Genomic DNA, 27,844 nt, shown 5'->3' with positions numbered 1-27,844 from the left:
ATAATTCTACAACCTTTTGACCAAAACTCTTGTGGGAAATGCATTTCACAATTTAAAATTTGTAAATTTTAGAAAGGTAACCGTGTATTTATTGTATATTACATAAGGATCAGGGCAGCAGTCGATGATCAAACACATGTAGAATTTTACAGCAAAACACAAAAAAGCCACACTAAGGAAAACAGTGAGCTATAAGTAGCCTCACGGCAGTTCAAGTCAAATTTTGCCCCCAAAATAGTTTAGGACTCAGGACATTTTGCCAAAAATAAGTTACAGAAAATTTGTGGTTTTCATAGCTTTTTGGCTTTTGGAATCGTAGATAAAAGATTATAGACCTGAATTAATTTCTATAATTTCTATTAAAATTTACAAATTAGGTGAGAGAATAAATCACAGCATATTTTTAAGGAAAGGCACCTTTTCCATTTCCAAGTGTGCAGCATGTATTAGGCCTGGCAAGTGTTACTCAGCTCTGCTCCCGGAGCATGCGATTTTATGCACGTGCAATCAGGGTACCCTCTAGACAGAAGGCATTCGTGAGGGAAGCGGAAAGCTAAGGGGCCTTTGTGAGGAACAAGTGGGCTTTACTCTAGGAGCTGGTTTCACCGGCCCTCAGACACATGACAAGGAGAGCAGTCACATGGGTGCAGGGCGAGGACCCTCGGGACCAGGGCTGTCTCACTTCACCCGCTGCATGAAGGGCAGACTCTGTGCTCCCCCTTTTTCAGTAGCTGAGGGGGAAAAAAGCACAAGCTTTTTAGAACTTAGCTAAACCTCTTACTTAAAACATACGACATATGAATGGAGAGACTCTTCCCAAGTGGATCTGTCCCCAGGGCACTGTGGTCAAGGGCTAAGGGCACAGGCGGCTGGGACGGGCCATCTGGCCTCTCTGAACCTCAGTTTCCTCTTCTTCACAAAGAGCAGAGGGTGGGCCCATGGGGCTGGGAGAGCACGGCCACTGCAGGGAAGGACGAGGCTGGACAGCCTGCCAGGGGAGGCACCACAGTGGCACGCCCGAGAGAGGAGCAGCTGATGGGGTGGGGGTGACGTGGAGCCTGAAGGGGGTTTTCAGCTCACTGCCCAGTGTCCCCCACGGCCTTCTGCGTGGCCACGAATAGACAGAAGGCACAGCCGCAAGGCAGAACGCTGGGCAGCACAGGCTGTCCGCCCAGGACAGAGAGCCAGAGAAGTGAGAAGGGTCACAATTACCTGAAGGTGGCAGAAATGGGTGTAGCTGGAACCTGGCCTGAGGCAGGGGGGGAGGCAGGTTCCTGAACTGAGGCCTAAGCATGATTTGCCAAGTGTCATCTGCTACCCGCCTGGCCAGGTGGGGTCAAATCCGACAGCACTTCTCCACCTGACCAGAGAGGGGGAGGCTATGCTGAACTGCAGTGGACACAGCCAAGAAAGACAGAAGCCACACAGGGTCCTAGAAGGGACATGATACAGGAACAAAGATGGCCAAGGTTCTAGAACTTTCTGCCACTGAGCAGCAGCCTGTAACTTGGGCAAAACATGTAACCTCTCTGGACTTCAATCATCACCTCCAAAGTGATGATATGTGCCCAAGTTTATTCATAATCGTGTAAAGCTGAGATCCAACAAAGCTAGAGAATATAGTTCACAAAAGTAAAACACTGTCCAGCTACAAAGTCTGTCATTCTCACTCTCTCTGGAGGGAAGAAGAAAATAATAATAATAATAATAATAATCTTGTGACGGCTGATTAGATTAACAACTAATTTCAGAAAGTAAAGCAAAAGGCAGGAAAACAAATGAAAACCCAAAATACATCCAACCAACAAGCACTCCGATCTTCTGGCCAGGATATGGACAAACCGTAACATGACTTGTTTTTGCTCTGCCCTACACACCTTTGTTGGGCCCGAGTCAGCCTCCGTGTAGACTAAACAAAAAGTGTAGACAAAACAACTGACTTAGCAAATACCACCTTGGTGAGAGGTGAGGGGAAACAACAGGCAAAGCTGGGAGAGCTTCTAGGTAAGGCCTCTGTGAACCCGCTGAGCAGAGCCAGAGCCTGGCAGGCAGGCCACCTGGTCCACAGCCGGGTCCAGGCCAGCTCTCGGGTTCATGGAGGGAGAGAAGGCAGACCCTGGAGGAGGCTGGAGAGAGGCACAGAGGTTATCTGGAAAAGGCACTGCTGGCACAGGGCTCCCCTGGGGCCTTGGGAGGCACTGGGAGGGCATTGGAATTGGGGGCCAGGCCTGGCAAAGAAGGTAGAGAGACGAGGCCAGCGCTGCCAGGCAGGAGGGGCTGCAGCTGGCCTTTGGAGGTGCAGGGGGGAGAGCAGGGATGGAGAGGACATGAGTGCAGCCTGGGCCTGTCTTGGGGGGAAAGGCCAGCCTGGGCCTGTCGCGGGGGGAAAGGCCAGATCTCAGCTCTCAAGACCCTGTGCCAACTAGAGGAAAGGTGGCTGCACACACAGCTCCCAGGGGAGAGCCCTGCTGAGGCCCCTGTGCTGCCGTGGCTTTTGCTCCCTCTGCAGACAAGTGACTGCGTCTGAGCTACAAGAACAGCAGGAGGAGGCCTTCCTGCAAGGAAGGTAGGGAAGAGGCCATGCCGAGGAAACGCATCCCGCCGCCTCCTCCCACCCCAGGCAGAGGCCGTCTGCACCCTCCTCCCTCTCGACTCCCTCTCTCAATTTATTCTGCTCTTCATTTCACATGATAGGAACATGATGTCACTTTTTCTGTTACTCATCACATTAGCAAACACAGCTACTGCCAATTCACAAAACTACTTTCCTTGGGGTCAGCGGCCAAGTGGGCTCCAGCCCCAGGCCTCACATTCTCACTGTCCCCAAGGTGCAACATGGCCTGTCAGCATCGCCCTCCCCCGAGCCAGCTGCCCCCCAGCAATGTGTGGGGCTCCTGAGCACAGGCGCCTACCGCAGCGCAGAGCCAGAGCGGGTTTAGGTCCTGGCAGTTAGCTGTGTCACCGTGTGCGAAACCTGACCTCTCTGTGCCTCAGAGACTCTCCTCGTTTCTTAAAGAGGATACAGGGCCAGCTTCCCAAGGCTGTTGTGAGGCTCGTGGGAGACTGAGATGCTAGGACAGTGACGCATAGTCAACATTAAGAGATTTATTAAGCATCTACTATGTGACATGTTCTGTCCTAGGAGCTGGGGTACAATGGCAAACAGCCCGATTCTAACCCACAGAGGGGAGGCTGCCTCCTATCAGGAGAAAGGCAATAAAGAGGCACGGCCGCATGTCTGAGACAGCAGTGGGAGAGAGTGGGGGGCCAGAGAGAGTGGGGGTGGGGTTAAGAGCACAGGCCTGGAGTCACAGAGCTCAGCAGCACACCGGCTGTGTCCCTTTGGGCAAGTAACTTAACTTCTCTGCATATCAGTATTCCAACTCCAAACAAGGACAGAACAACGTCTCCCTGGTCACGTTGTGAGGGTTAAAGAAAGTAGTTTAAGTAACTTCACACAACCTGTGGCCCAAGGTAAAGCTTAAATAATAATGATAATTGTAATAATAATAGATGCGATAAGTATGATGAGGGAGGGCGTGGGGTGGGACAGAAAGGCTTAGCGGAGGCGCCTAACCCGGCCTGAGGGTGGGAAAAGAGGCCATTGCTCAGGGACAGTTTCTCAGCTTAGCCCTAAACTGTGACCCACCTGCTGCTCTGCTGCGCGGCTGGAGAGTGGAGCCCGGTACTGCCTGCGTGGCTCACACCTCCAGTGACTGAAAATTTCCTCCTGCCCTCCTGGCGGCAGTGCTGCAGGGACCTCCAAGAGCCGGGCCGCCGTGGGGCCCAAGCACTGATCAGGGAGCCCAGGGTGGATGCTGCTGAGCCCTGTCACCTGGGGCCCTTGGGGCTCCAGCCCTTGTGGAGGGGGCGGGCAGGGAGGATGTCCCACTCCCCACCCCTGTCCCCATGGGGCCACTGACAACACAGAAGGGCTCCTGTCACCACGATCACACCCTAACTCCACAAATTCCCCACTGCGGCAGCTGCAAATGAGCCAATACACTGCTTCCACTTTAGCTTCTTAAAACTGTTCCAGGAAGTTCCTGTTGTGGCGCAGTGGTTAACGAATCTGACTAGGGACCATGAGGTTGCGGGTTTGGTCCCTGCCCTTGCTCAGTGGGTTAAGGATCCAGCGTTGCCCTGAGCTGTGGTGTAGGTTGCAGACGCGGCGTTGCTGTGGCTCTGGTGTAGGCCGGCGGCTACGGCTCTGATTCAACTCCTAGCCTGGGAACCTCCATATGCCATTGGAAATGGCAAAAAGACAAAAAAAAAAAAAAAACAAAAAAAAAAAACTGTTCCAGAGACAAGGTGCCTCCTGGGGCTTCCAAAATAAAATCACCCAAGGCACACTCACAAACTGCTTTTCTAGTAAATCCTGTTTGAAAACCCTCAAGACTAGGGTGTGGCTCCTGTAATTAAAAGCAGCCTCGACTCTGACCAGCGCATTTCCAGGACATTCCTCCATGGACCATAAAACCTCTCATCAATATCTGAATCACTGAAATAGAGCTGCCACGATCCCCACCCCCACCCCCATGCTGGGGGGCTGACAAGGCACAGAGGGAGATTTTTCTATATCTGAGAAGACATCTGGGATTACTCCAGGGCTTTGCTAATTCAAAGTCTCAGGAGCAAATTCTGATTGCTAAGCTGAAAGAGAGATCCCTAAATAACTCAGAGAGTCTCTTCTGCTTTGTCAAGTGAGTGACTGAAACCTCCATTTCCACGCCAAGTCCACGGCAGGCTTACCGAGGTCGATGAGAATTGCGTGTTGCTGGGAGGTGAGCTGTTTTAAGAGTTCTTTGTACGGCGTGTCCTTGGGCTGCTGTTTGCTGGGAAACTGGTGTTTCAGGTGGTATTGCTCTGCTAGGAATTTCCAGATTTCACCCCGGTGATGTCGTGGCACACCTGCACGAGAGAGAGAGACTTCGTGTACAGAACACAACTTAATCATGGAAACAGCTGTGTTTCAGTCCATTGGTCCAACTTCTCGCTCCAAAATGATGAATGGACAGCTCAGAGAGGGCAGTAAAGCAGCCACAAGTCCGTCCTCTTTGCTCCCTTCCTTCCCCCGCACCACGCCGTTCTCGCCCCGCCTCCTCTGAGCCTCCTCCCATCTTTCAAACGTATATGTACCATGTTCAGACTGCGCTAGAGCGGAAGTAAACTGATGACTATGGCCATGAGACCCTATCTGGTACCAATTAATAACATCCTAGGGGAATAAGTGCAAGCATGTGAAACTGCAGGGCAAGATGCCATCTCTGAGAAGGGCTGGAAGCAAGTGAGGTGAGGCTGAAGGATGGAGATCAAGGTTTCCTGGACTCCTTCAATTGTGCCAAGACTCAAGAGCAGGGGGACGAAGAGAGGGGACGAGGCAGAGGAAAGGAACTTGTGAGTGTTTCCGTGGACCTCGGCACAGGGTGCCTGCAGGAGGGAGCAGGTGGCAGTCAGGCTGGCAGGGCTTTGCTAGAGGCAAAACTGAGGGCAAGAAACCTGCCCTTCATTTGGCAGCTGGAGGAAAGCACTGGATGTTTGCAGCTGGGGAAGGAGTAGCTGAACCAACGCCAAGGTTCTGGGACACTGATGAGACATCTTTCTGGAAGGATGGGCTGGAGGAAGGGGCCCGAGGTTGGACAGAGGGTGGCCTGCATGAACATGCCTGGTGGGCAGGCAGTATGGACCTAAAAATAAGAAAAATTATCTAAGAGCCTCTACCTAATGTTTTAGATGCCATTAGAGTAATTTTAAAATGTTGTCTAGGAAAGTTCCCACTGCGGTGCGGTAGTGGGTTAAGGATCTGGCATTTCTATGGCAGCGCAGGTTTGACCCCCAGCCCGGCACAGGAGCTTAAGGATCTGGCAGGTCACAGCTGTAGCCTGAGTTGGATCCCTGGCCTGGGAACTTCCATATGCCATGGGGGCAGCCAAAAAAAAAGTCTTAAACTAAGAAAAGTTCTCTTAAAGTCAACAATGTTAAATAGGACAAACCTCCTTAGAAAAAGTGAAGGGTCTGAATCAGAAGTCTTGGGTTCAAGATTCCACTGTTTCAAGGCCCAGATGTGGAAATGGGGAGACAGAGAAAACAGGAGAAAGAGACTCCAAACCCTTCTCATCTCTGAGAAGAGCTCTCTTCAGGGAAAAGGAGCCTCCGAAGCAGGGTTTAATCTTTTCTTTCCATCCAGAAAAAGATGTGAGCACTGTGTGTACCTCCCTGCCGCTCGCTCGGAAAGCCTGCCCCTTGGCAGGTCATCTGCCGGCGTCCCTGTCACTGGCACCGAGAGCAGCCCTACTCTGGGAAGAGCAGCAGCGAACACTCCCTGCGAGGTGACAGGCGCCTTCAGCATTCTGACCTCTTTCCATCATCCCCACAGCCTGCGGAGGGTCCCCGGTAAAGATAAAGAAGAGGAGACAGAGGCCCCTTGCCGAGAAGAGACCACCCAGCTAGCTGGCGGCAGCCCAGGAAAAGGGACTGCCATCTTCTAAAGGTCTCACTGTCGGACAAGCTGCTGCTCAGATGGGAACTGGGGAAATAGCTCATGTTCCTACTGGCAATTACTAAAATAATCATTTGTGGAGTTGAATCACTTTCATTTACTTCAGATCCATAGGAACTGTTTAGAAAGCACCACTCAGCCACCTCTCGGAGATACTTACAGTACAGTGAGTAATTTGGTTTTACCCTGTGGGAGAAAGACAGGGCCACATGTAACTGTGACCACATCCCACGCTTTCTCTGAATGTTTATCTAGGAGTTAACTGGACGGCCTTGTGTAGTGGGTTCAATAGTGACCTCCAAAAAGCTATTTCCATGTCCTAATTACCAGAAGCTGTGAATGTTATTTCATTGGAAAAGAGTTTTTGAGGATTATGATTAAGTTAGACAAAGATCCTGAAATGAGATCATCCCCCTGGATGATCCAAGGCGCCCTAGATCCGGTGACAATATCTTCCTAAGATTCACGCAGCGGAGGAGAGGAGCAGGGGAGGTGCCCGTTGGAGGCAGAGACTGAAGCGATGTAGCCCGAGGTGAGAAATGCCAACCCACCAGAAGCTGGAACGGGCCAAGTGCAGCCCTGCCTGCACTCTGACTTCAGACTCTGGCCTCCAGAACTGGGAGGGAAATTTTTCTGCTGTTTTAGCCACTAATTTTGTGATCATTTGTTACAGCAGCAACAGGAAACTAATACGCACTGCTAGCTGCCTCTTTATATGATTCTATTTCTTTTCTCCTTTCTACTCCTGCTCAGAGAGGTATCTTGGGGCGGGGGGAGGGGTATACGTGGACACATACAAAAAACTTCACACCATATAAGAAGAAAATGCGAGCTAAAAAACTGTCAGCATGTTCAGTGATTTATAGTGGGGCTTTTCACAAACTACTTTTTTTTTCAAACTGGGAAATTTTCCCAAGTTATGACATGACCAATTTTCCCTTTTTACTAAATCATTCCCATTATCTTATCAAACTTTTATCTGTAGGAGGAAAAGAATACTGGCTGTCACTGGACAGTACCACATATTCTGGTATTTAAGAGAAAGCTTAGATTTTTTATTTTAAAACACAGGGTCATGCAAATCAGAGCCAATGTTTTTGCTAAGAATGATGGGGAACACCCTTTTCCATGCTCTGTTTCACCTCTGCTCCTGACCCCCACCCCCACCCCCACCCCCCAGTGGACTGGGGGCCTGCAGGCAGGAGACCACCCTCCCCCAGATGTAAATACCTTTCAATCTTTACTGAGTTTAAAAGTAAGGTCTTGGAGTTCCCATCGTGGCGCAGTGGTTAACAAATCCGACTAGGAATTTGTTGCGGGTTCGGTCCCTGCCCTTGCTCAGTGGGTTAACGATCCGGTGTTGCTGTGAGCTGTGGTGTAGGTTGCAGACGCGGCTTGGATCCCGAGTTGCTGTGGCTCTGGCGTAGGCTGGTGGCTACAGCTCCGATTAGCCCCCTAGCCTGGGAACCTCCATATGCCGCAGGAGAGGCCCAAGAAATAGCAAAAAGACCCAAAAAAAAAAAAAAAAAAAAAAAGTAAGGTCTGCATACTATTTAAATGGGGGGGGGGCAAATTAACCTTCTGAAAACGCATAAAGAAGCAAGTGAAAAACCACCCATAACTAGAGGGAACATGTAATTCACCACCCAAAGCAGGAAGTTTCAGAAAGTGAAGGGGAGGAAGACTATTCATTATCACACGTGGACAGGCTATAAAGCAGGGATACGCCGGGCAACCAGATGTACAGCCATCCTGCTTCAGCTCCGGTATCAGCAAACACGGGACATACCTTTCTGCACGTACACACGGACACACAGCTGTACACGAGGTGAGGCGGTCCTCTCTCACTTAACGACTGGCCTCAGACATCTTTTACACCAGCCAATACAAATCTGTGTCATTTTCAAGGAATATGACGGGGTGTGATCACATGGTTGGGGTTTGGGGGGGGATCCTGCTTTATTTTTTGGCTATTAAACAGTGCCACAATAAGCATTCTTCTCTCTACGGTATATTTTTGACTGATTAATTTCTAGAATGGGTTTCTAGACATGGCAGTGATGGGTCAAAGGTAAGCAGCAGAGTCTGCATCTGGTCCGTATCACCAACGACTCAGGCAGCCTCCTTGCAATCCCATTCCTAGGAGAGTATGCTCCAGTTTATAAAGCTCTAGCTTGATATCTTTAGAGAAATCATTTAAGCCAAAGTGGACTCTGAATTATTTAAAATTCCCTAGAATTATTCTTCCTTCTCCTAAGTTGACATCCTAAAATCCTGCCACTCCTAATCTAACTAACTTGGGAAGCTTATAAATCTCTTTATTTCCGTCACTAAGAGGTCTTTAGATCATTAAAAGGAGAGGCCTTGTTACCCACACAAGGTCTATCTTCTCTTTCAAGGGCTTGGAAAAGTCAAAGGTGCAGTTCTGATTTGATCTCATTCCAACGCTGAGCTGAGATGGACTGCGATCATTTGTTTGGAGTTGTTAAATCTTACATACTGAAACCAACTGAATGATTGACAAAGCTTCTTTTATAGTCAGAGATACAAAGTCCCTGCCACAAAGTGATGTGACGATGTCTGGGGACGCACGAGGAAACGGCAGGTTAGCCTTGGTTTATCTCCGTATATAAACTGTCCGGTTCTCTAGCCCCGGCTACACTACGCAGGCCCCAATGCCTAGAGCACTTCCATTCAGTCCCCCCACAGGCGCGTGATGAAAACCCACACGTAATCAGGTGCCAGGCTCCTAAGGAGCTCAAACATTTGGAACAGCCGTCACAGCCACATGCACTTTACCCTGAGAAGAAGTCCAGCCACCTGAAGACCATCGTCTAGTTAACAGTGAAGAGGGGAAGGCAGACTCATTCTTTCCTCTGCTTTCTTCTTTTTCAGAACAGCGATCTGGGGCTACCTGGTGCCATGGTCAGCCTCCAGCAACCACAAAGAACGTGAGAACTGGAAAAGTTCTGGGAGGTTCTCTGTGGGTCCACACCTCATCTTCTACCAGCCTGGAGGCTGGAGGCCTGAGCCCAGGAGGCAGAGGACACCTGCCAAAGGTCACACTGGGAGCTGCTGGCCAATTCAGCACCTGAGTCTTGGCATCCCACCACATTGCCGGTCTCGAAGAACAGCACTGCTGAGGCCCAGCTCACCCTCAGGCAGCGCCTGAGGGTGGCTACAACTCTAGCAGTCTGGGGTGTGACCAGCTCTGTGGCCCTGGGCCCACTCCTCAACATCTCTGGGTCCAAATTTCCTTCCCTATAGAAAGGGGAAAGTGGTAACTAGTGGTAACTACATACACTATTACTAAAATTGATGCTATCAAAATGCAAATAAAGGTTAATTAACACCTAATAAACCACAGTAAAAAAACTACTTTGTTCCATTTCCTCTTGGAGACAAATACTGCTTGTGTAACTTTGTCCACTGAACTACTGATCAAGTCAGGAGATAATCATAGGATGTGTATATGTTTGTACCTCTTATTTTTTTTTTCTTATTTTGGGGGGGGGCTTTTTAGGGCCACACCCATAGCATAAGGAGGTTGCTAGGCCAGGGGTCAAACCCACATCAGCCCACACCCCAGCCACAGCAATGCCAGATCCAAGCCATGCCTGCAACCTACACCACAGCCCACGGCAACGCCAGATCCTTAACCCACTGAGCGAGGCCAGAGATCAAACCTGAATCCTCATGGACGCTAGTCAGATTCGTTTCGACTGAGCCGTGATGGGAACTCCTGTATCTCTTATTCTAAACACCTGCTTATTCAGGCCTAGATGGACCAGAAGTCAGTAGCACTTGAACTAGATCAGACTAAGAAAGCTTCCCATCTTGCCAGCAGACACTACTACACTTTTTAAGAAATGGTTTTCTTTTACTTAAACACTAACAGTCCATGAAGGACAATCATTAAGCTCTAAAACGGTGTCAAACTATCTGTAATATTTTCTTCTTTTTATTTTTTTTTTCTTTTTAAATATTCTATTCCACTACTGATGCTTTGATAAAACATAAGGTAAAAATGAAACAGAAGAATGAAATGGGGAAAAAAAGACGGACAGAACATGAAAAGTTCACATTTTTTTCATTAGGATCACTGTCAAATCGCTGGAGAACTTTCTAGATGCTTACTCTCAAGTCCTGCGCTTACCTCAGATCGATAACTATTTGGACTAGAACCCACTCCGTAGACCACACTGAAAACAGCAGCACGTCCTGCCCACCTTCCAAAGCCTTTCAGCCCAGCAGACATCTGTGGCATGTGTGCTCCTCACAACAGCCGCTGCCGTCACCCACGTCTCTCCCACGTGCAAAGTGAGGCTCAGAGAGGTTACGCCACGTGCCTGAGATCGCACTGCAAAGGAACTGGCGAAACTGGAATCCAACCCGGAGACCACCTGCCTGGAGTCTGTGCGGACACTACATTGTCTCTCGAGAGCACCCAGGGGGAAGCCAGACAGTTTGCTGTCAGTTTACTATTTAACTCATGTATCGTCACATCTTCACCAGTTTGTAGGCAGCTAAGCCCTTTGGCTTTCCTTTGTCTTCTTTCTGTTTCCTGGTTTTCTGGGAATTTTAATTAATTTAATTAAGAGGAATCACAAAAGGTGACACATCAATTACCTAAGACATCTGGAAACAGGTGAGGTAAAGACATGATAAATAGGAGATGGCCACTGAAACCGGGCTTCCAAAATGTTTTCATTCTGTACCTCCTCCCAGTCATTGACGAGGGGTGAGGGTGGCGGGACTGACTCCCAGCTAAGCTTACCTTGCCCAACAGCCGAGTGCATTTTTTCCATGTCAAACTTAATTTTTGATCTTCCTGGAGTGCTAAGCATCTTTTCCCACACTGTAGTTACTTCTTTAAGACAAGGAGTGATTTCTTCATAATCAAGCTTTAGGCGCTTGTTCAGCAGATCATTCTCAGAGGCTAGAACAGGCAATGTAAGAGCACATTAGAGAACAAACACTACGGCTGCACGTCTCCCATTTCACAACCACGGCTGAGAGGTCGAGCAGCTACAGCCAGCTTAACAGGTCCAAGTTAGACACTGCTCCTGCCCCAACCGCTTTCCCGATTTTCGAAACTAAACACCTAGGACGTATCCTTGATTCCTCTTATTCCTTCACCCCAGTGGATTCTGTTGGCTCGACTGCTAAAACGCATCCCATACCTGTCCAACCCTATCCATCGCACAGCTGCCCTATTAACTATCAACATCGCAAGGGCAGGAACTGTGTCTGATTTCCCAGCACCTGGCACCATAGGATCTCACGACCTTATCTAAGCTAGGAGAGGCTCTCCAAGGACAGTTCCTTGTTTTCAGCCAAACCTCCTTCAAGTAGCTTCTACCTTTAGTTGTGTTTCTGCTGCCTGGGGCTGAGCAGAATAAATCTACCATTTTCATATGGCATCTCCTCAAACGCATGAAGACAGCTATTATTTCCTCCCAACCGTATTCAGGTTACAGCTGCAATAAGGGGAATTCTATCTCAGTTAACAAACCAGGAGGGAAAATCAATAAAGGAAAAGTGTAAACTGACCATTCTAAGGATGGAAACTGACCACATCACTCCCACCTAAACCCACTAAACCCTACTTAGACACAGTCGTGATGTGGTCAGCCCCCAAACCCATGCCACATCACACTTCAGATCTAGACTGAGAGCTTGTTAGAAGAGCAGCTAGGCTACATAGCTAAGCACAGGCCAATACACAGACTTCAGCAGGGCTGATAAACCCGTCTTTATGATAATAATAAACAAAAATACTGTATGTCTCAACTACAGTCTATTGAGTAACACTTGATCTTAATGACACTTAACGAGGCAGGTTTTTTGGATGAGAAGACTGAGTCCCTGACCCTCACCCCCCAAGGCCTAAGAGGAGGCAGAAGGGGCCTGACAACTTGCCTTTCTCCACCAGGCAGAAGAGCTTGCAGTTATTAATTACACATTTTTTTTCTGAGACTAGGCATCAATTAGGGGCCCTAAATGTTTGAGAGAATCCAGTGGAGCTACTGAGACCTAGAGTTTTCTTTGAGTCAAAGATTTTCAAACCAAATTTTCTCTTTAATGGACATAGGGCCTATCGTATCTTTTTTTTCCTGGTTAAGTTTTCATAAACTGCATCTTTCAAGAAGTTTGTCCACTGCATATAAGTTGTTTATTGGCACAGAGCTGTTCTTAGTCCTCTAGGCTACACATGTTGGTAAGTCACAGCACACCTCTCACAAGCCAGTTCTCCCCCTGCCCCAACTTTATTCTGGAGGAGACTGAAGCTGAACGGGCTCCTTACGGTGCCCAGGGCCCCGGTGTAAGGCAAGAAGTTAAATGATTTTAAACAGGAATTACAGCTATTTCATTGAGTTGCTTCTGTGAGGATTAAGTGAGATGAAATATACAAAGCATCTACAAAATGTCTATTAATTAGAGTGCTCCACAAATTATGAAAAATATAAAAACAAAAAATCTAAATAATGTTGCTTTACAAAGTAAGCGCTGATAACATAAAATATTTTCTTTTTTGCATTAAAACTTGAGCAAATGCTAATAACTCAAGTAATCTGGCTTACGCTAACCAAATAGTAAGATTTTATTCATTTTATGCATGGATTCGGTACTTAAATGACTCAGTACCTGCCGGCACATATAAATGCATCAAAAGATGGCCCTGAAAAGGTTTGCAGAGATGCCTTGTCCAGCCTCTCACATCACAGACACAGAAACTCAAGTTCAAAGTGAGTAAGAGACTCTCCCAAGGTTATTTACTAGCTGGCGGGCAGCCAAGAGACTCTAGGCCTTCTGCTGCCTCCTTCTTATCTTCTATGATTTTTTTCATCTTCTATCTTTATTCTTCTCCTTCTTTCTTTGAAGAATACATTTTCAAGGTCCTGCTAAATTATTCCCTACGTCTGTGGAGTTCAATTTTTTTTTTTTTTTTTTTTTATGTCAAGCCTAGATTGCTCTTGGCTATAAGAACACACAATAGAGGCCATTTGAGCTGAGCTAACCCTTGCGGCACATCAGGTTCGGGACCAGCCCTGCCAAACAGTGACTGCAAGCAGCCCTGGACTCTCAGTGCCAACAAACATTGCTCTGGCAGTGAATTCCACTGTGAGCATGTCTGTATACATTAAACAGCCCAGCAAGCAACAAGAGGCAGCAAGAAGATATGACGTCAACAGAACAGGAATATCTGGCCAGAAGATGCAGCTTTTGAAAAGCCTTAAGCTATGTATTTTGCTGTTGGCCCAAGCAACATCCTTCTGTTTTAGTATTCTGACAAACTGCTCCCTAAAATCAGTGGCCTCCAAAATGCCTTATCAACCCAAACAAATGGTACAAAGACCCAACAAACATCACGGCTCTGAGGCAAGAACTTCAGGTACAAGAGCAAACTATTTACAAAATTAAACATAGGTCTAGCATACCCATGTTTGAGTTTCTGGGGCCAGGAGAAACCAGGACTAAACGAGGTCAAAATATAACTTTGCACAAGAGTCATCTAATCACCATGTAACATGGATGTGAGCTACCCTGACTCTGGACTACAAATGTTCAGGTCTGATGCTGCCACTGCATAGGGTAGGCTGTGGCTGCCTGTCCCTGGTTCTGCTCCATGAGCAACTGCCTTCACAGACCAAATGCTCCTCTACCTGCCCCCATCTCTTGAAATCTTAGAAAGGGAACGCTAAGGGCTGGGAGCCTCAAACTTGTAGAGATTTTAGAAAAACTGCACTCAATATCTAATTTTTTTTCTCTCTTTTACAGTCGCATCTACAGCATACATAAGTTCCCAGGCTAGGGAACTGCAGCTGCCAGCCTATACCACAGCCACAGTAACACCAATTCGAGCAGATCCGAGTGGCATCTGTGACCTACACCACAGCTCAGGGTAACGCTGGATCCTTAACCCACTGAGGAAGGCCAGGGACCAAACCCATATCCTCATGGATACCAGTTGGGTTTGTTACCGCTAAGCCACAACGGGAACTCCAAAATTCTAACATTTTTTATAATCAATATGTAGTATTTTGTTTAACCAGGGAAAATCTTTCAAAAATATTTTCAATTATAGTTCAATTAAAATTCAAAATTCAATGTGTTATCATTATGCAGATGTAGTATCAGCAACATGAAATCATATAAATCAGCCCAATAATCAACACGGCACGGACCAAAACCAGCAGGCTGTGGTGAGTCAGCCCTGCTGTCCTGCATCCGCTGCTCTGTCTTCACCTAGAGCAGGGGACGGCCTCGTGGAGGGCGGAGGGCCCGCAACAGAGCCTTGCATTTCAGTCCCAACTCTACTGAAGATCAGCTGTTTATCCTTGAGGAAATCACAACTCAGCTTCCAACTGTCTACAGCAAAGTGAAGTGAAGTGGATTTGGATGACGTGGTTTGGTAATTTCTTGAATGCAGTGCTCCCAAGATAGTAATAAATAACTGATCCGTATATTCAAAAGCCAGGGGAAAGGCTTGTCCATAGGAAGAACCTCCTCATGTGTGTTCCTCTAATTTTTCCCAAAGAGCATACAATTCAGCCTGAACCTTTGATTAATTTCAAGAGCCCCTCCCGGCTGTAATTAACCTCCCTTTAAAAATTTTTTTTAAAATGTGAAAGAATGACTGTCTCTCCAGTACACTCCTACTTGGTTCTTGTCAAATCTTGCTTCTGTATTTAATGAGAAAGTTCTGTGCCTCCCCCAGCCATGTCACCCCAACAAAATTTACTCAATGTTTTTAGGCAATTCACCATCAGGCTCTTATTGGTGATTATTTCTCTCAGTCATATAGGTACTTATACATCAACATGACACTTCCTAAATGATATTTAGCAAGTGTGCTGTGCTTCTGCCACAAAAGTAAACATATGTTGGACTTTATAGAGCTAAGGAGAGACATGAATTCAAATAGTAAATATCAAAGACCACACAGGATGGAACCCTGTAGGATGAAATGAAGAAGCAGCAAATGAGGATGCTGGCAAGGGCTAGTAAACCTCACGCAACCCCTGGCAAGGTGTTCCAGGTACCTGAGGAAACGCTTTCCGGTCTGCTCTACTCTGCCTGGTCATCATTTACGAGGCTCTACAAAAGCTCTGCTTCTGTAGCAATCAGATCTCATCTCATCAATTATAGTCTCAATTCCTCCCAACACTCCTAAGGAATCAGCCAGCATCCTTCCCACTTCACAACCACACCCGGATTTCCCGAGGCTCTCATCTGCAAGACCGGCCAGGATATGCATTTCCTGCGGCTCTCATCTGCAAGACTGGCCAGGATACGCATTTCCCGCGGCTCTCATCTGCAAGACTGGCCAGGATACGCATTAAGGCTTATGACCTATGTGATGCGTATCATTGGCTTTTTGCTTTTCAACCAAAAATCCCAATCAACATACCCATGCTGTCCCTGAGCAGATGGAACTCAGTGATGCCCTCACTATTAGATCTCTTTTAGACATCTGCTTTCAGGACTACCTTCGAGAACATACAAGAAAACGGGAGAAAAACAGAGTTGGAAGAAAACTTAGCACTCGCTGCTCTCAGCTCTGCTCCCTGCCACAGCGTCCCCCTTCCATAGCAGCCGCACGGAGCCACCCCCTCGGCGTCTCCCTCAGTGTCAGCACCGTGAACTGAGAGCTCGCTACACTCATACCCAGACTGTTCCAACTGCTCGACTACTGTCCTATCAAAAGGTCTTATTCCTTTGCATTTGACTCCTTGGTTTGGGTCAAAGACTGATATACTTCTTTGGACAATGAACCTTCTTCATCAGATTTGGTGTCTTAACTTTCAGCTCTATACAAACACCACAGTAAAAGATGAAGGTTTACAGCCAAGGAGGAAGTTCAATGAAATGTACTCTAATTCCAAAATCGCTCTGGAGCGGGTAAGAATGTACAGCCTCCCTTTAAAAGAGAATCTTCAGACTTCCCAATCAAAAGCCTCCTTCTTTTACATCCAGGCAGCTCTCTACAGCCCAAGACCCGTGCTCTTTGCATTATACCACCCACGGTACATCAAACTTAGCTTCTTAGCTACTCTGAAAATAATATTTATTGTTTCAAGTGACTATGGAAACAGGAGATGAACAAAGTCTAAACTTTCAAAGTTCACGTCTTACTTTGATACTAACATAACCCTGGGCTTCTGAGTCTTAGTTTCCCCTTCAGGCTACTTACTACCTGCCTTCGCGAGCCGTCATCAGCAGTAAATGCGTCTGTCCACGTAAAACCCTAATATCGGTACAGGTAGGGTACTGCTAACTTGAAGCCTAGTCGTCTGTTTTTCAGGTTACCTGCCACTCGCTACAAATGCACAGGTGGGGTTTTGAACTGTAATGATTTACAGAAGATCTGTTCATACCTAACACCCAGGCACAGACTACAGCTGAGGACAAAGCAGGGGGAGAGAGAGAGGGAAGAAAAAACACTTTTCAGAGAGTTAAAGCTTACATTTGAAGGATGTCTCTCAGAAGATTTCATTTAATACAGCTGGTGAGATTATTATTAAACCTCCAGAAATTAGGAGGTATTAACTTATTTTGAAAAAGCAAACAGGTATTTAATATGTATGTGCGTACATGAGCATTTTAGAGTACCTCGCTTTTTCCTTTTCTTTCTAAGAATAACACACTTCTGTCTAATGTGCTCCACTTCTGAGTCAGGACAAATTAACTCACCATCAGGCCTGTTCAATATCAAAAGTGGCAAACCGACCTTGCAGCTTCTGATTTTCCTTCTCCATCCTTAGCAGCAGTATCTGTTGTAGAATGGCCTTTTGCCACAGCTCTCGAAGCTCACGAGATGTCCTTTTCTTTTCCTCTGGGACAGGGCCAAAGGGCCCATCTTCACAAACTGGCTCTAGAGGAGATCGTGGGGGAAGCTCTCCCAGGTCTGAATAATCTGGGGATGAAAAAGGACATTTCGGAATGGTCATTTTTCAATAAAAATTTATTTTTAAACATCCTATCAAATCAGAAAATTCTGCTCATTCAATTACACAATGATAGCACCAAATTTAAAATTCAAGTTCTTTTCTTTTCTTTTCCTTTTTTTTTTTTTTGTGGCTGCACCCACAGCCTGCAGAAGCTCCTAGGCCAGGGACTGAACCTGCACCACAGCAATGACCTGAGCCAGAGAAGTGACAGTGCTAGATCCTTAACCCACTGAGCCATCAGGGAGTTGAAGTCCCCAAATTCAAATTTTCACATGCATTGAGAAACTACGCCTGAGTCACAAACACCAAACAAATCATACGTCATATAGTAAGCAAAAGTCGCAGCAACTGAGTAGGTACAAGATACCTACTTTTTAAAGTATAATATTTTATCTTCTGAGTTAACAACTGTATTACTGATAACAACAGCAAACATTCACTCAGTACTCACTCTGTACCACTGTTCTGAGGATTTTATGTGTAATTATTAAACACTCAACTACCTTAAGGTGTGCCCTGCCCGATGCCCTGCAGCCAGGAAGCGTAGAGCCAAGGCTGGATCCCAAGTGGTCTGGCTTCATGCGCATTTTTTAAGCACTTGTGTTATAAAACTGGGTGGTGTAAAAGAAGATTAAAAATTATTTAATAGCCAATAATAACAGTGACCATTAATGGATCCTCTACCAAGCGCTGGGCACCAAGCCAGGTGTTTCATAAAGACAGATTCATTTCATCCTGATCCAGCTCCAGAAGGCACGTGTTAGCTTGAAGGAGACTACAGCGCAGAGCAGCCTAGTAATATGCCTAGTAACGCAGAAGCTCAGGCTTTGTGTAGCCACCCCTGCAGGCCAGATGGCCCTCCGATTCTAATGTCTCCCATGTCATCGATTTTCACATTTCCATTTCTTAGTTGAAAACTCTTTACAGTTCACGAATCTGTACCTCTCCCAGCTGCAGACACTGTGTGCTGGCACACGGCGTCGTTATGACGCACTAGTACCTGACGGACATGCACGAAGAACATCCCAGCGATTCACCGTGAAACTAGCTGTGAGGAGCTAGTGTAAGTTCTTGCACAAGTGGGCCTCATCTGACACAAGACATTCTTTTGTATTTTATTTTTTTTTAATGGTCATACCCGAGGCATATGGAAGTTTCTGGGCCAGGGACTGAATCTGAGCCTCAGCTGTGACCTACGCCAGATCCTTTTTAACCCACTGTGGGGGCCTGGGATCAAACCCATGCCTCTGAGCAACCCACGTGTCTTAACCCACTGTGCCACAGTGGGAACGATAAGGCATTCTTAACGTGCCGTGAAAGGCCATTTGCCAGCAACCTGAGTCTCGCAACTGCCCATGAGACGACACACAATCGCTTCCATTCAATAGCTCCAACATAATTTCATGTTATGCTTAATTTACAGAATGGTCACCACCACTGACTGTTCATTACCTTCATTTGGGTTTGTTTTCCTGCTTCATAATCAAGCACAAGCTACAAAGTGTTTAATTCCCTAAAATACCTTGTCCCAAACTCCCCTTAAAAGTACAGGATTAAAAAAATTGACAGGAGTTCCCATCGTGGCTCAGTGGTTAACAAATCCGACTAGGAACCATGAGGTTGCGGGTTTGATCCCTGCCCTTGCTCAGTGGGTTAACGATCCGGCGTTGCCGTGAGTTGTGGTGCAGGTTGCAGACACGGCTTGGATCCCACATTGCTGTGGCTCCGGCATAGGCCAGCAGCTACAGCTCCAATTAGACCTCTAGCCTGGGAACCTCCATGTGCCATGGGAGCAGCCCAAGAAATAGCAAAAAAGACCAAAAATAAAATAAAATAAAAATAAAATATTAGAAAAAAATTGACAATTAAGAACACCTTACCATCTCTGTAAGCATTTAAATACCTATCATCACATTTCTATTTATGCTTATTTAATTATGATCCTATTAAACAAATGAGTATATTAAAATTCTAATTCTTTTGGAAGTAAGAAATAAAACTGATACACATGTAACAGGATGCACACTTGTTAACAGTTAATATAAAAATAGGAATCAAAATTGTCTATACAGTGTGATCTCAATTGTATAAGTATTATGAAAGGCAGTACGATCTAGTGATTAATAAATAGGTCAGGCTCTGGAGTGAGGCTGCATGGGTTTTAATCAAGACTCTGCATTTACTGATTTTGTGATCTTCAGCAAGTTGCTTGAACTCTTTGTGCCTCAATTTCCCAATCTGTCAAGTGGGCATAACAGCACTCCCTCAGAGTAGTGTTAAGGGATTGAGTTAATACATATCATACCAACCACCTAAAGCAGGGTCCAAGACACAGTAAGAAGACAGCAAATGTTAGCTTTTACATTTGTAATCACACATTCATTAAGGGCACAAAAAAAGTACTGGAAGGGAACATATCAAAATTTAGCTGCTCAACACTGTAAGCTCTGAGAAGGCTGGAACCCTGCCACCTCATCAACGACGGTTTGTCCAGCACCAAGCAGTCCCAGGCACCCAGCAGGTGCTTCATAAATAACTACTGGATAAAAGAAGAGATAGGTAGATCCTGGTTTGGGGTTGCTTGCTGTTCTTCGTATTTCCTGTACTTTCTAAATTTGTGACAATAAATATTTTAATAGTAAAAAAAATTTAAATCATGCAAATCTGTCCTGATTTAAATCAAATATTGAAAAATGTTCTCTGGCAAAATACTTAAGAGGACCAATCAGTCCCCCCGGCCCCTCCCCCCCACCCCCTCGTACTTGGGATTACTCATCACTGAACATGACATAGTTTAGTCCCTTTCTCAAGAGGAATTTTAGTCCCTATTTTTATTTAATCTTATTCTGCAGCTTGAAGTCTTCCACTTGAGCCCTTTCCCTTTTTTTTGTTGTTGTTGTTTTCTTTCATCATCTTGGCTGTTAAAATTCTGCTGGACCCCTGCAGTTACGATTCAAGTTCTGCTTTATCTCATATTGGAAAGTAGTGACACTCCCGCAGGTTTGTAAGAGAGTCTTGTTCCCAAAAAGTGATTCCAATGAGCTGTCTGGGCTGATGCGGCAGCAAGGGAGCAGTCAGAGCAGCACGTCGGCATCCCTTTGGAACCCAGGGACCGCCCAGTCCACAGAGCAGTGGGGTGGGCTTAATCTGGAGGCTCCCTCCCACCCTCAAACCTCACAGTAAGGCGAGGGCTCACCTCTCCCAGTCTCCCTCCCCGATTCTCGTCCTTCCTCCACAGCCCTTCTCCTCTGGGTGTCCTGAAAATTCCTACTCAGTTAACTTCACAATTCCAGAGCAATGAACAGGGCAGGCTGCCTCAGGCCGGGCTGATGGCACAGGTCTAGGAGTCTGGGCTGGGTGGTCCCCAGGTCCACGAACTCTCTGCCAACTAGACTGCTGACAGTTTTGCTATTTTCCTATTCAGAGAAGTCAGACCTGCAGAGGAAGAGCACTGTCTGGCGATGACGACTGAGAGGTTTAAGACAGAAACTGCCTCCCGAAGGCTTCTATTTCTGCCTTTATTTTCTTAGTATCAATCTCAGCTCAGTCCCTTGAGCTCTTACTATGTGCTGAGCCCTCAGCGTGGATAAGCCTGATTGTCACCCCTGCCTCTCAGACAGGTGCTATTATCCCCTTTCTACAGCCGAGATAACTAAGGGGCAGTGAGGTTCTGTAGCGAGGCCAAGGTCACACAGCTACTAAGAGTCAGAGCCACAATTTGAACCAACGTGTGTTTTCGTCCAAAGGAAGAAACGCTGACCCAGTGCCTCTCTCACTTGCAGATGCACAAACACTATGTGGGTATCTTCCTAAAATGCAGATTTCGACTCAGCCAGTCTTGGGGCGGGGGCGGGGGGGTGTGTGTGCTGACAGCCTGCATGTCCCTCAAGCTCCCAGCTGATACCACCGTGGTTGGTCTCAAAGCTCACTCCCAACAGCAGGCTCCAGGCCACGTTTTTACTCTTCCTGTTTCACGCAACACTATGTACTTATCACGTCAGCTTTCATTTTCTTGTGCTGTTAGCACTAGAACATGGTCCAAGTTTCGCTCTCTGCTGCGTGATGAGGCCTTCCATGCGGTCAGAGCTTGTGAAGGTCAGGGCACCAAGGCCAAGTGCAGAACACAAAGAAGGACTGCAAGCACGAGTGTTGATTTCACCCGTGGATCAGCTAAATAAAGGATAATCCACTGTAAAGGTCAGCAATACGCCTGGCAATTTCGAGCAGGGTTGCTCGACCTCAGCACTGCTGACATTTTGGGCTAATTCTCCGCCATGGGGGACTGTCCTAGGCACTGCAGGGCGTTTATCAGCATCCCTGGGCACCACCAGCAGTGAGATCAAAATGCCCAGACGCTGCTAAATGTCCCCCAGGGAGGAGTGGGGACAAGATCACCCCCAGTCAGAACCCAAATTAGAATAAGACACCCACCACCTACTCTCCTAAACCTGGGAGTGGGTAAAAATACATCCCCTCCAGCCAAAATTATATTATGTGGTAACAGTACTGATGTTATCATCTATAATTAAAATTTTTTTTAAAAATACACTATCAGAGTTCCGGTTGTGGTGCGGTGGAAACGAATCTGACTAGGAACCATGAGGTTGTGGGTTCGATCCCTGGCCTTGCTCCGTGGGTTAAGGATCCAGCGTTGCCATGGGTTGTGGTGTAGGTTGCAGAAACGGCTCGGATCTGGCATTGCTGTGGCTGTGGTGTAGGCCAGCAGCTGTGGCTCCCATTGGACCCCTAGCCTGGGAACCTCCATACGCTGCAGGTGCAGCCCTAAAAAGACAAAAAGACAAAAAAAAAAAAAAAAAAAAAAAAAAAAAAATAGCCTAGTTACAAAGGAGTTCAGTCATTTACAAAAGGAAGATGGTTAAACATTTGTTTATTCTAAATGTGGCTTTGGCTAAGTCAGTCCAGGAGGGCTATTTTCTGAACTATGCAAAAGACTCCAGATTCAGGGCAGAGATACAGCTCTGTGATCAGTCCTGGTTCACGTGTGCATGCACATGCATGTTTGGCATGCAGTCTCGTGAGCTGTGTACTCACACACACAGGGATTGGGTGGAGTGGCAGGTGAGGACAATGACAGGAAAATGCTGGACAACTGCTGGCTGAGTACCTTGTTCTAATAAGAAGTCTGTGCATTGTTTTAACTTGGATAATTCCCAGGCCATTTACAGCAGTATCTACTGAGTCCCTTATACGTACCGGGATGCAGGGTGCTCAGTGGTCTATGAGAGGCTTTGATGTTTTCAGTACTCTCCAGAACCACACGAGGGATCTGGCTTCTGCCCTCAACTTCTACTCCTGCTGAGGGGCTGAGCCCAGAGACTCAGGTAGGAGAGCACAGCTTAGAGCAGCAGAGGCTGAGCCGGGCTGGTACTGCTCTGCAGACCTTTGTAAACACGTACAGCTTCTGGGTTCCAGTCCCTCGGGTTAAAACGTCAGCAGCGACATTCACCTCCGTCTGCCCCAACTGTGGGGATCACAGGTACTGACAGACATCTTCCTAAAGTCTACAAAGCCACAGAGCCAAAGCGCTGCAGTAACAGGTCCGTCTGGGCTTGGCTTTCACTATCCTGGCACCTCCTATAATGACAGGATACAGAAGGCTTACATTACGTAGACTTTCAGAAATAATGGCCTTCGATGTGTTCTAAAAATGTTTAAACACCAGCCATTATTCTGGCCCCTAAGAGACAAGTGCCTCCATCTAAATCACGGCTGAGACGTTCTCAATAGAGCCATAAACGTGATCTACGTGGGTGCGTCAATCAATACTCGAGATGCCAAATGGTCCTCCCACTGCCCTGTGCTGCCTCGGCTTCCACTCTGCACAGGGACGTGTGGGGAAGAAGGGGATGCTGCACGGTCAGTGAGACAGGACAGGAGGAAAAGAGATGTGTCAGCCCGACCCCCCACAGGGCTCCTGTCCTGTGCTTCTAAAGGACACTGCTACCAGGTTCAAACTGCAGTTCTCCTCCCTTTAAAAACAGAACATTAAATCACACGGAAGTGCCCTGTTAAGATCAAGGAGCCCCATGAAGAAAACGAGGAGACAGACCCTTAATCTCCAATACTCTGCTCTTTTCTGTTATCCTACCCCAGAGCATTTGACGACTCTCTCCATCCCTCTCGAAAAATCCCGATCTCCCATGCCAAAAGTAAAAGTCTAAAATTCTAGTTAGGCTCAAACCTCTGTTTTTACGATATCAATAGATCTTGGAGACAAGAATTAAAACTGAACATTAAATTTCTGGAGAAAAAGTTAACAACAGGGATTAACATCTGCAGCATCTGCTGTTACCAAGAGCTTCAAGAAAATTTCTTTTAAAAATCAAGGTAATATGGGGAGTTCCCGTCGTGGCGCAGTGGTTAACGAATCCGACTAGGAACCATGAGGTTGCAGGTTCGGTCCCTGCCCTTGCTCAGTGGGCTAACGATCTGGCGTTGCCGTGAGCTGTGGTGTAGGTTGCAGACGCGGCTCAGATCCCGCGTTGCTACAGCTCTGGCGTAGGCCAGTGGCTACATCTCCAATTCGACCCCTAGCCTGGGAACCTCCATATGCCATGGGAGTGGCCCAAGAAATAGCTAAAAAGACTAAATAAATAAATAAATAAAATGAAAATCAAGGTAATATGAATGCGTACATTTAAGAAATAAACAGGCAGTCCTCAAATGAATGCTGTCAAACTGTTTCCAAAGCAAGAACAACTCTGCCTCTGCCACCACAGAATGTAGATGCCAGAAGAGCAGAGACTTCCGCGGTCCCCGCCATATCCCATGCCTGGGAAACAGCAGATGCATGGGGAGAAGTCACAAACAAATTCATTTACCCCAGATCTCTCTACACCCTACCCTGACTTCTTTGGATGCTTTACGGAAAATAAGCCCACAAAAAAGAACCCTGCTATTTTTCTACAGTCCCATTAGATGATGGTCTAGCTATAGGAAAAGAGAATTTTTAAATAAGAGGCATTCTTTAAAAAGAAGTGTTTTTAAGTTTTTGCCACTTGCAGCTAAAAATCCAGATGTGAATATGAGACAGTCCCTCAAATGTCAACAGGGGGACTGAGAGAGGTACACAACTGCTAAGAAATACAAAGAAAGTGTTCTAGAAGTTAAGCAAAGAAAATGAGCGCCTCCTGCGTATCAGGTCGAGGGCATAGGCTGTGGAGACAGATGTCTGAGATCAAATCCCAGCTCTACCACTAATCTAGCTACTTAACCTCAAACCAGTGGTTTGGATACTTTATACCCATTTTCTCATCTGCAAAATTTGCATTCTAGTACCTATCAGAGGATTTGTGTGAGCATTAAATAGGAAAATGTGTGAGGAAAAAAAAAAAGTTTGGCACATAGCAAGCATTCAACAAAATGTCAGCTATCATTCTTATCAGCATCAGGTTCTTGGAAGCAGTGGTGTTTCTTGAAGGACAAGTCAAATTCAGATGGGTGGCAATGACTGATGGGCTGTTTCTGGTAATGGGAGTGGCATAAACAAGGTGTACAGGGGAACATCCGTCCATCAAGCACTGACCTATTTCGGCTAATGCCCAGATAGACAGTGCATGTGGAAACAGAAGGGACGAATGGTCATGCCTGGATTACAGACAGCACTGCATGCCTGGTTAATTTATGTATTAATTACTGGGGATCATGGAAGATTTGGGGGGTTTAGAGTTTTTAAAGAACGTGTAATTCATTCATGGATCCCATAGCACTGGGAAAATACCCTGGCCATCGTGGAAAGCAAGGCTCAGCGGATCCGACCCATGAAGAGCTATAATGAAACGATGTGGAAAAGTGCTGGGGGGCATCGGGCCCAACCCTGCCTGGGAAGAGGCGGTGAGGGGATGTGATGGGAAGGAAGGCACACTATTTAAAAAAAAAAAAAAAAAAAAAAGCTGCCAAGATATGCAGAAACTAAAAACGGAATATCAAGGTCCCTCCCAAATTAGCCGTCCAGGGTGAGTCCACGGCCCACTGAGGATGGCCTGGACTCAGCCTGGCCAGGAGAAGAGGAAGGCGCAAGGCCAGGGCAGTGGCAGGGCCAGGGCAGTGGCAGGGCCAGGGAGTACAGCCAGGAAGGGGCACGGAGAAGAGAAGGTGCACAGCAGGCCAGCCGACAGTGCCCCAGCTTCCCCTGCTCCCCAGGAGCTAAGCTATGGGAGCACAGGCAGGAAGCACCCCCATAGGGGAGAAGGAGCCGCTGGGAAATTCAAGGCCTACAAAAGCTTGAAAAGAATGAAGAAGATGCTGGAGACAAATGAAGTTTTATTTAGTGCACTGGATAAAATTATCCTGGGAAATAAATAGCATGTTTTTACATCTGCAAGTGGGATGACGATACTGTACTTCTAGGGAGGACTGAGGGTCAGAACTCTTGTTTCTTGATTAAAGACAACAAAACTATAAAAAGGAACAAACATTCAGCCTCAGTGGGAAGACGAAATGCTGAACTTTGTCACACTTTGATCTCTCCTATTACCACGTGTCTAACCTTGGATTTCAAATTGGGGTTCCTGCAGTTTTGTGAGATGCCTTGGGGTGGGAAAGCATTACCGGCACAAAGGCCCTTGGTTAGTGCCACCAGGATGCGTCCAGGACCAGGCCTGGCTCCAGAGGATTCCCCGCCTGCAGGACCTCTGCCTCGCTCCTTGCTCACTCCCCTTCCCTCCCCACTTGCGAGGGGAGCACAGAAATGGGGCTGCAAGGGGCGCCGAAGATGACTTAGCTCAACCCCCCTCCCCTCCCGGTGGGGAGAGTGAGGCCCGAGCAGGTCACCGTGAGCACAGACTCTGCCAGGCTGCACACCTTGCAAGTACCACACAGCCCACCCTCGTCACCACCCAATAAAAAGGAATGTTGTGACAGCCTCGGTGACAAAGGCCTGTGGAGCCGGACTAGAACTCAGACCCAGTCTGGCTCATGCCAGTGCCGGGGGGTGACAGGAATGAAGGCAGAGAGGGAAAGGAGGGGCCCTCATTACACCAGGGCTGCCACCTACCAACCCGGAAAGCAGCGAGCCCTGGGCCTCCGGGTGCCTCGGCTAACCCTCTGCAACCCACAGCAGCAGCAGCAGCATCCGCCGCCCACAGCCTTGATGTGGGGCTTAAATGAAAACCCCAAGAGCACTTACACCACCCCTTGGCCAGGGTACCCGGGCTAAATTCCCATGACCATCCGTATCTATTTTATTCTAAACCTGGCAAAAACTGTGTTGCTTAGACGTCACAATCAGCCTGGGGCTGGGGATGAAAAAAGCGAACTGGTTTACTGAAGGATACTGGGGAATAAGGACGGGTATTCTACAAAGAAAATAACAGTGTTGTCCCAGGGCCTCCCTCCAACAATAGGAGGCCCCTGGTCACCACCTTTGTGGTCTCCAGAGGCGGGAAGCGCTGGAAAGGGCCCGCCACTCCGACAGCGCCTGGGCTGCCCTTTCGGCCTTTGTGTGGCTGACCCCCTTCCTCCTCCAAAGCTCAGCTCCTCCAAGGTCACACCCTCTGGGAAGACTCCTCCTGTCACTCACTCCCCGCCAGATCCACGAAGTGCCCTCGCATGCTGAGTCAGCAGCCCTGGGGCTGACAACCCCGGCCCTGAGCACAGAAGATAATGTAAGAGCAGCTCAGAGAAGCAGCGGATGAGAGCAGCCAGGGCATCTCCAGGAAGGTGAAGCAGAAGGGAGGAAGCAAAGAGGGGCCGTCTGGACGGAGGGGACAAGGAAAACCAGGCACAGGAGGGGAAGAAGCCAGGCCCATGTGTGACACACGATTCCAGGCCCACGTGACTGGGGCTCAGCTCTTCTCAACAGTTTTATTCTCAAATTTATACAAAAACTATTCTTCAACTTTACGTAATACCTATCTACTTACAGACAGACAGACACCTGCCATTTACGGAGATCTATAACTTCACATATCCAAGGCTGCAAATTAAGGTGTGAACCACCCTGGGACCAATCATTCACTGAGCTCAACCCGAGAACAATGAGGAAGTAAAACCAGCCTCTGTCCCCAAGGAGACAGCTGAGTAGCCACGTGACAGGGACAGGTCAGTGTGAGAAGTGGCAGACCAGAGCCCACAGGGGTGGCCAAAGAGCAGAGGGCCCTCATGGAAGAGCCATCTCTAGGAGAGGGGACCCTGGTCGGACCCTCCCGAGGGAGCAGGGGAAGGGACGGGGAGGATGGTCAAATGCTGGGTCCCGCGGGGTGACCAGGGAGGGCCGTCAGGGAGGGCAGACCACTGCTCAGGGAGTGAGGGCGGAGAACGACACATCGTGATGAATTCATGGGGGGTTTCGAGCATGGCCCTGGGAGAGCCTGGTATGGGGGGAAGCAGATGATAAGGAACGAAGCCTGTCAACAGCGAGGGGCCTCCT

General features: G+C 47.5%; 1 protein-coding gene and 1 non-coding gene across 14 annotated transcripts in view; one reads left to right on the top strand and one right to left on the bottom strand.

Annotated features, from left to right (window-relative positions):
• Positions 1-27,844, bottom strand: part of TBC1D1 (TBC1 domain family member 1) — a 219,571-nt gene that overhangs the window by 24,339 nt on the left and 167,388 nt on the right. For all 13 annotated transcript variants that reach the window (XR_014811898.1, NM_001444315.1, NM_001444316.1 and 10 more), the window contains 3 exon segments: positions 17,235-17,420; positions 11,277-11,438; positions 4,753-4,911 (listed from right to left, as the gene is read on the bottom strand). Coding sequence is in view for 12 of the 13 variants with exons in the window: in NM_001444315.1 (NP_001431244.1) it covers positions 4,753-4,911; positions 11,277-11,438; positions 17,235-17,420 (507 nt within the window). In the remaining variant the exon portion in view is untranslated.
• On the top strand, positions 17,316-17,408 carry MIR9840 (microRNA mir-9840). Its single transcript, NR_128527.1, has one exon. It is a non-coding gene; the product is annotated as a microRNA mir-9840 (primary transcript).

This window comes from Sus scrofa, chromosome 8 (genome assembly GCF_054392235.1).
Source record: "Sus scrofa isolate SSC_HxYL_T2T_F1_AM1 chromosome 8, Sscrofa_HxYL_maternal_Yorkshire_Landrace_v2.0, whole genome shotgun sequence".
NCBI classification, from domain to species: domain Eukaryota; kingdom Metazoa; phylum Chordata; class Mammalia; order Artiodactyla; family Suidae; genus Sus; species Sus scrofa.
This window is presented reverse-complemented; position numbering and strand designations above follow the sequence as displayed.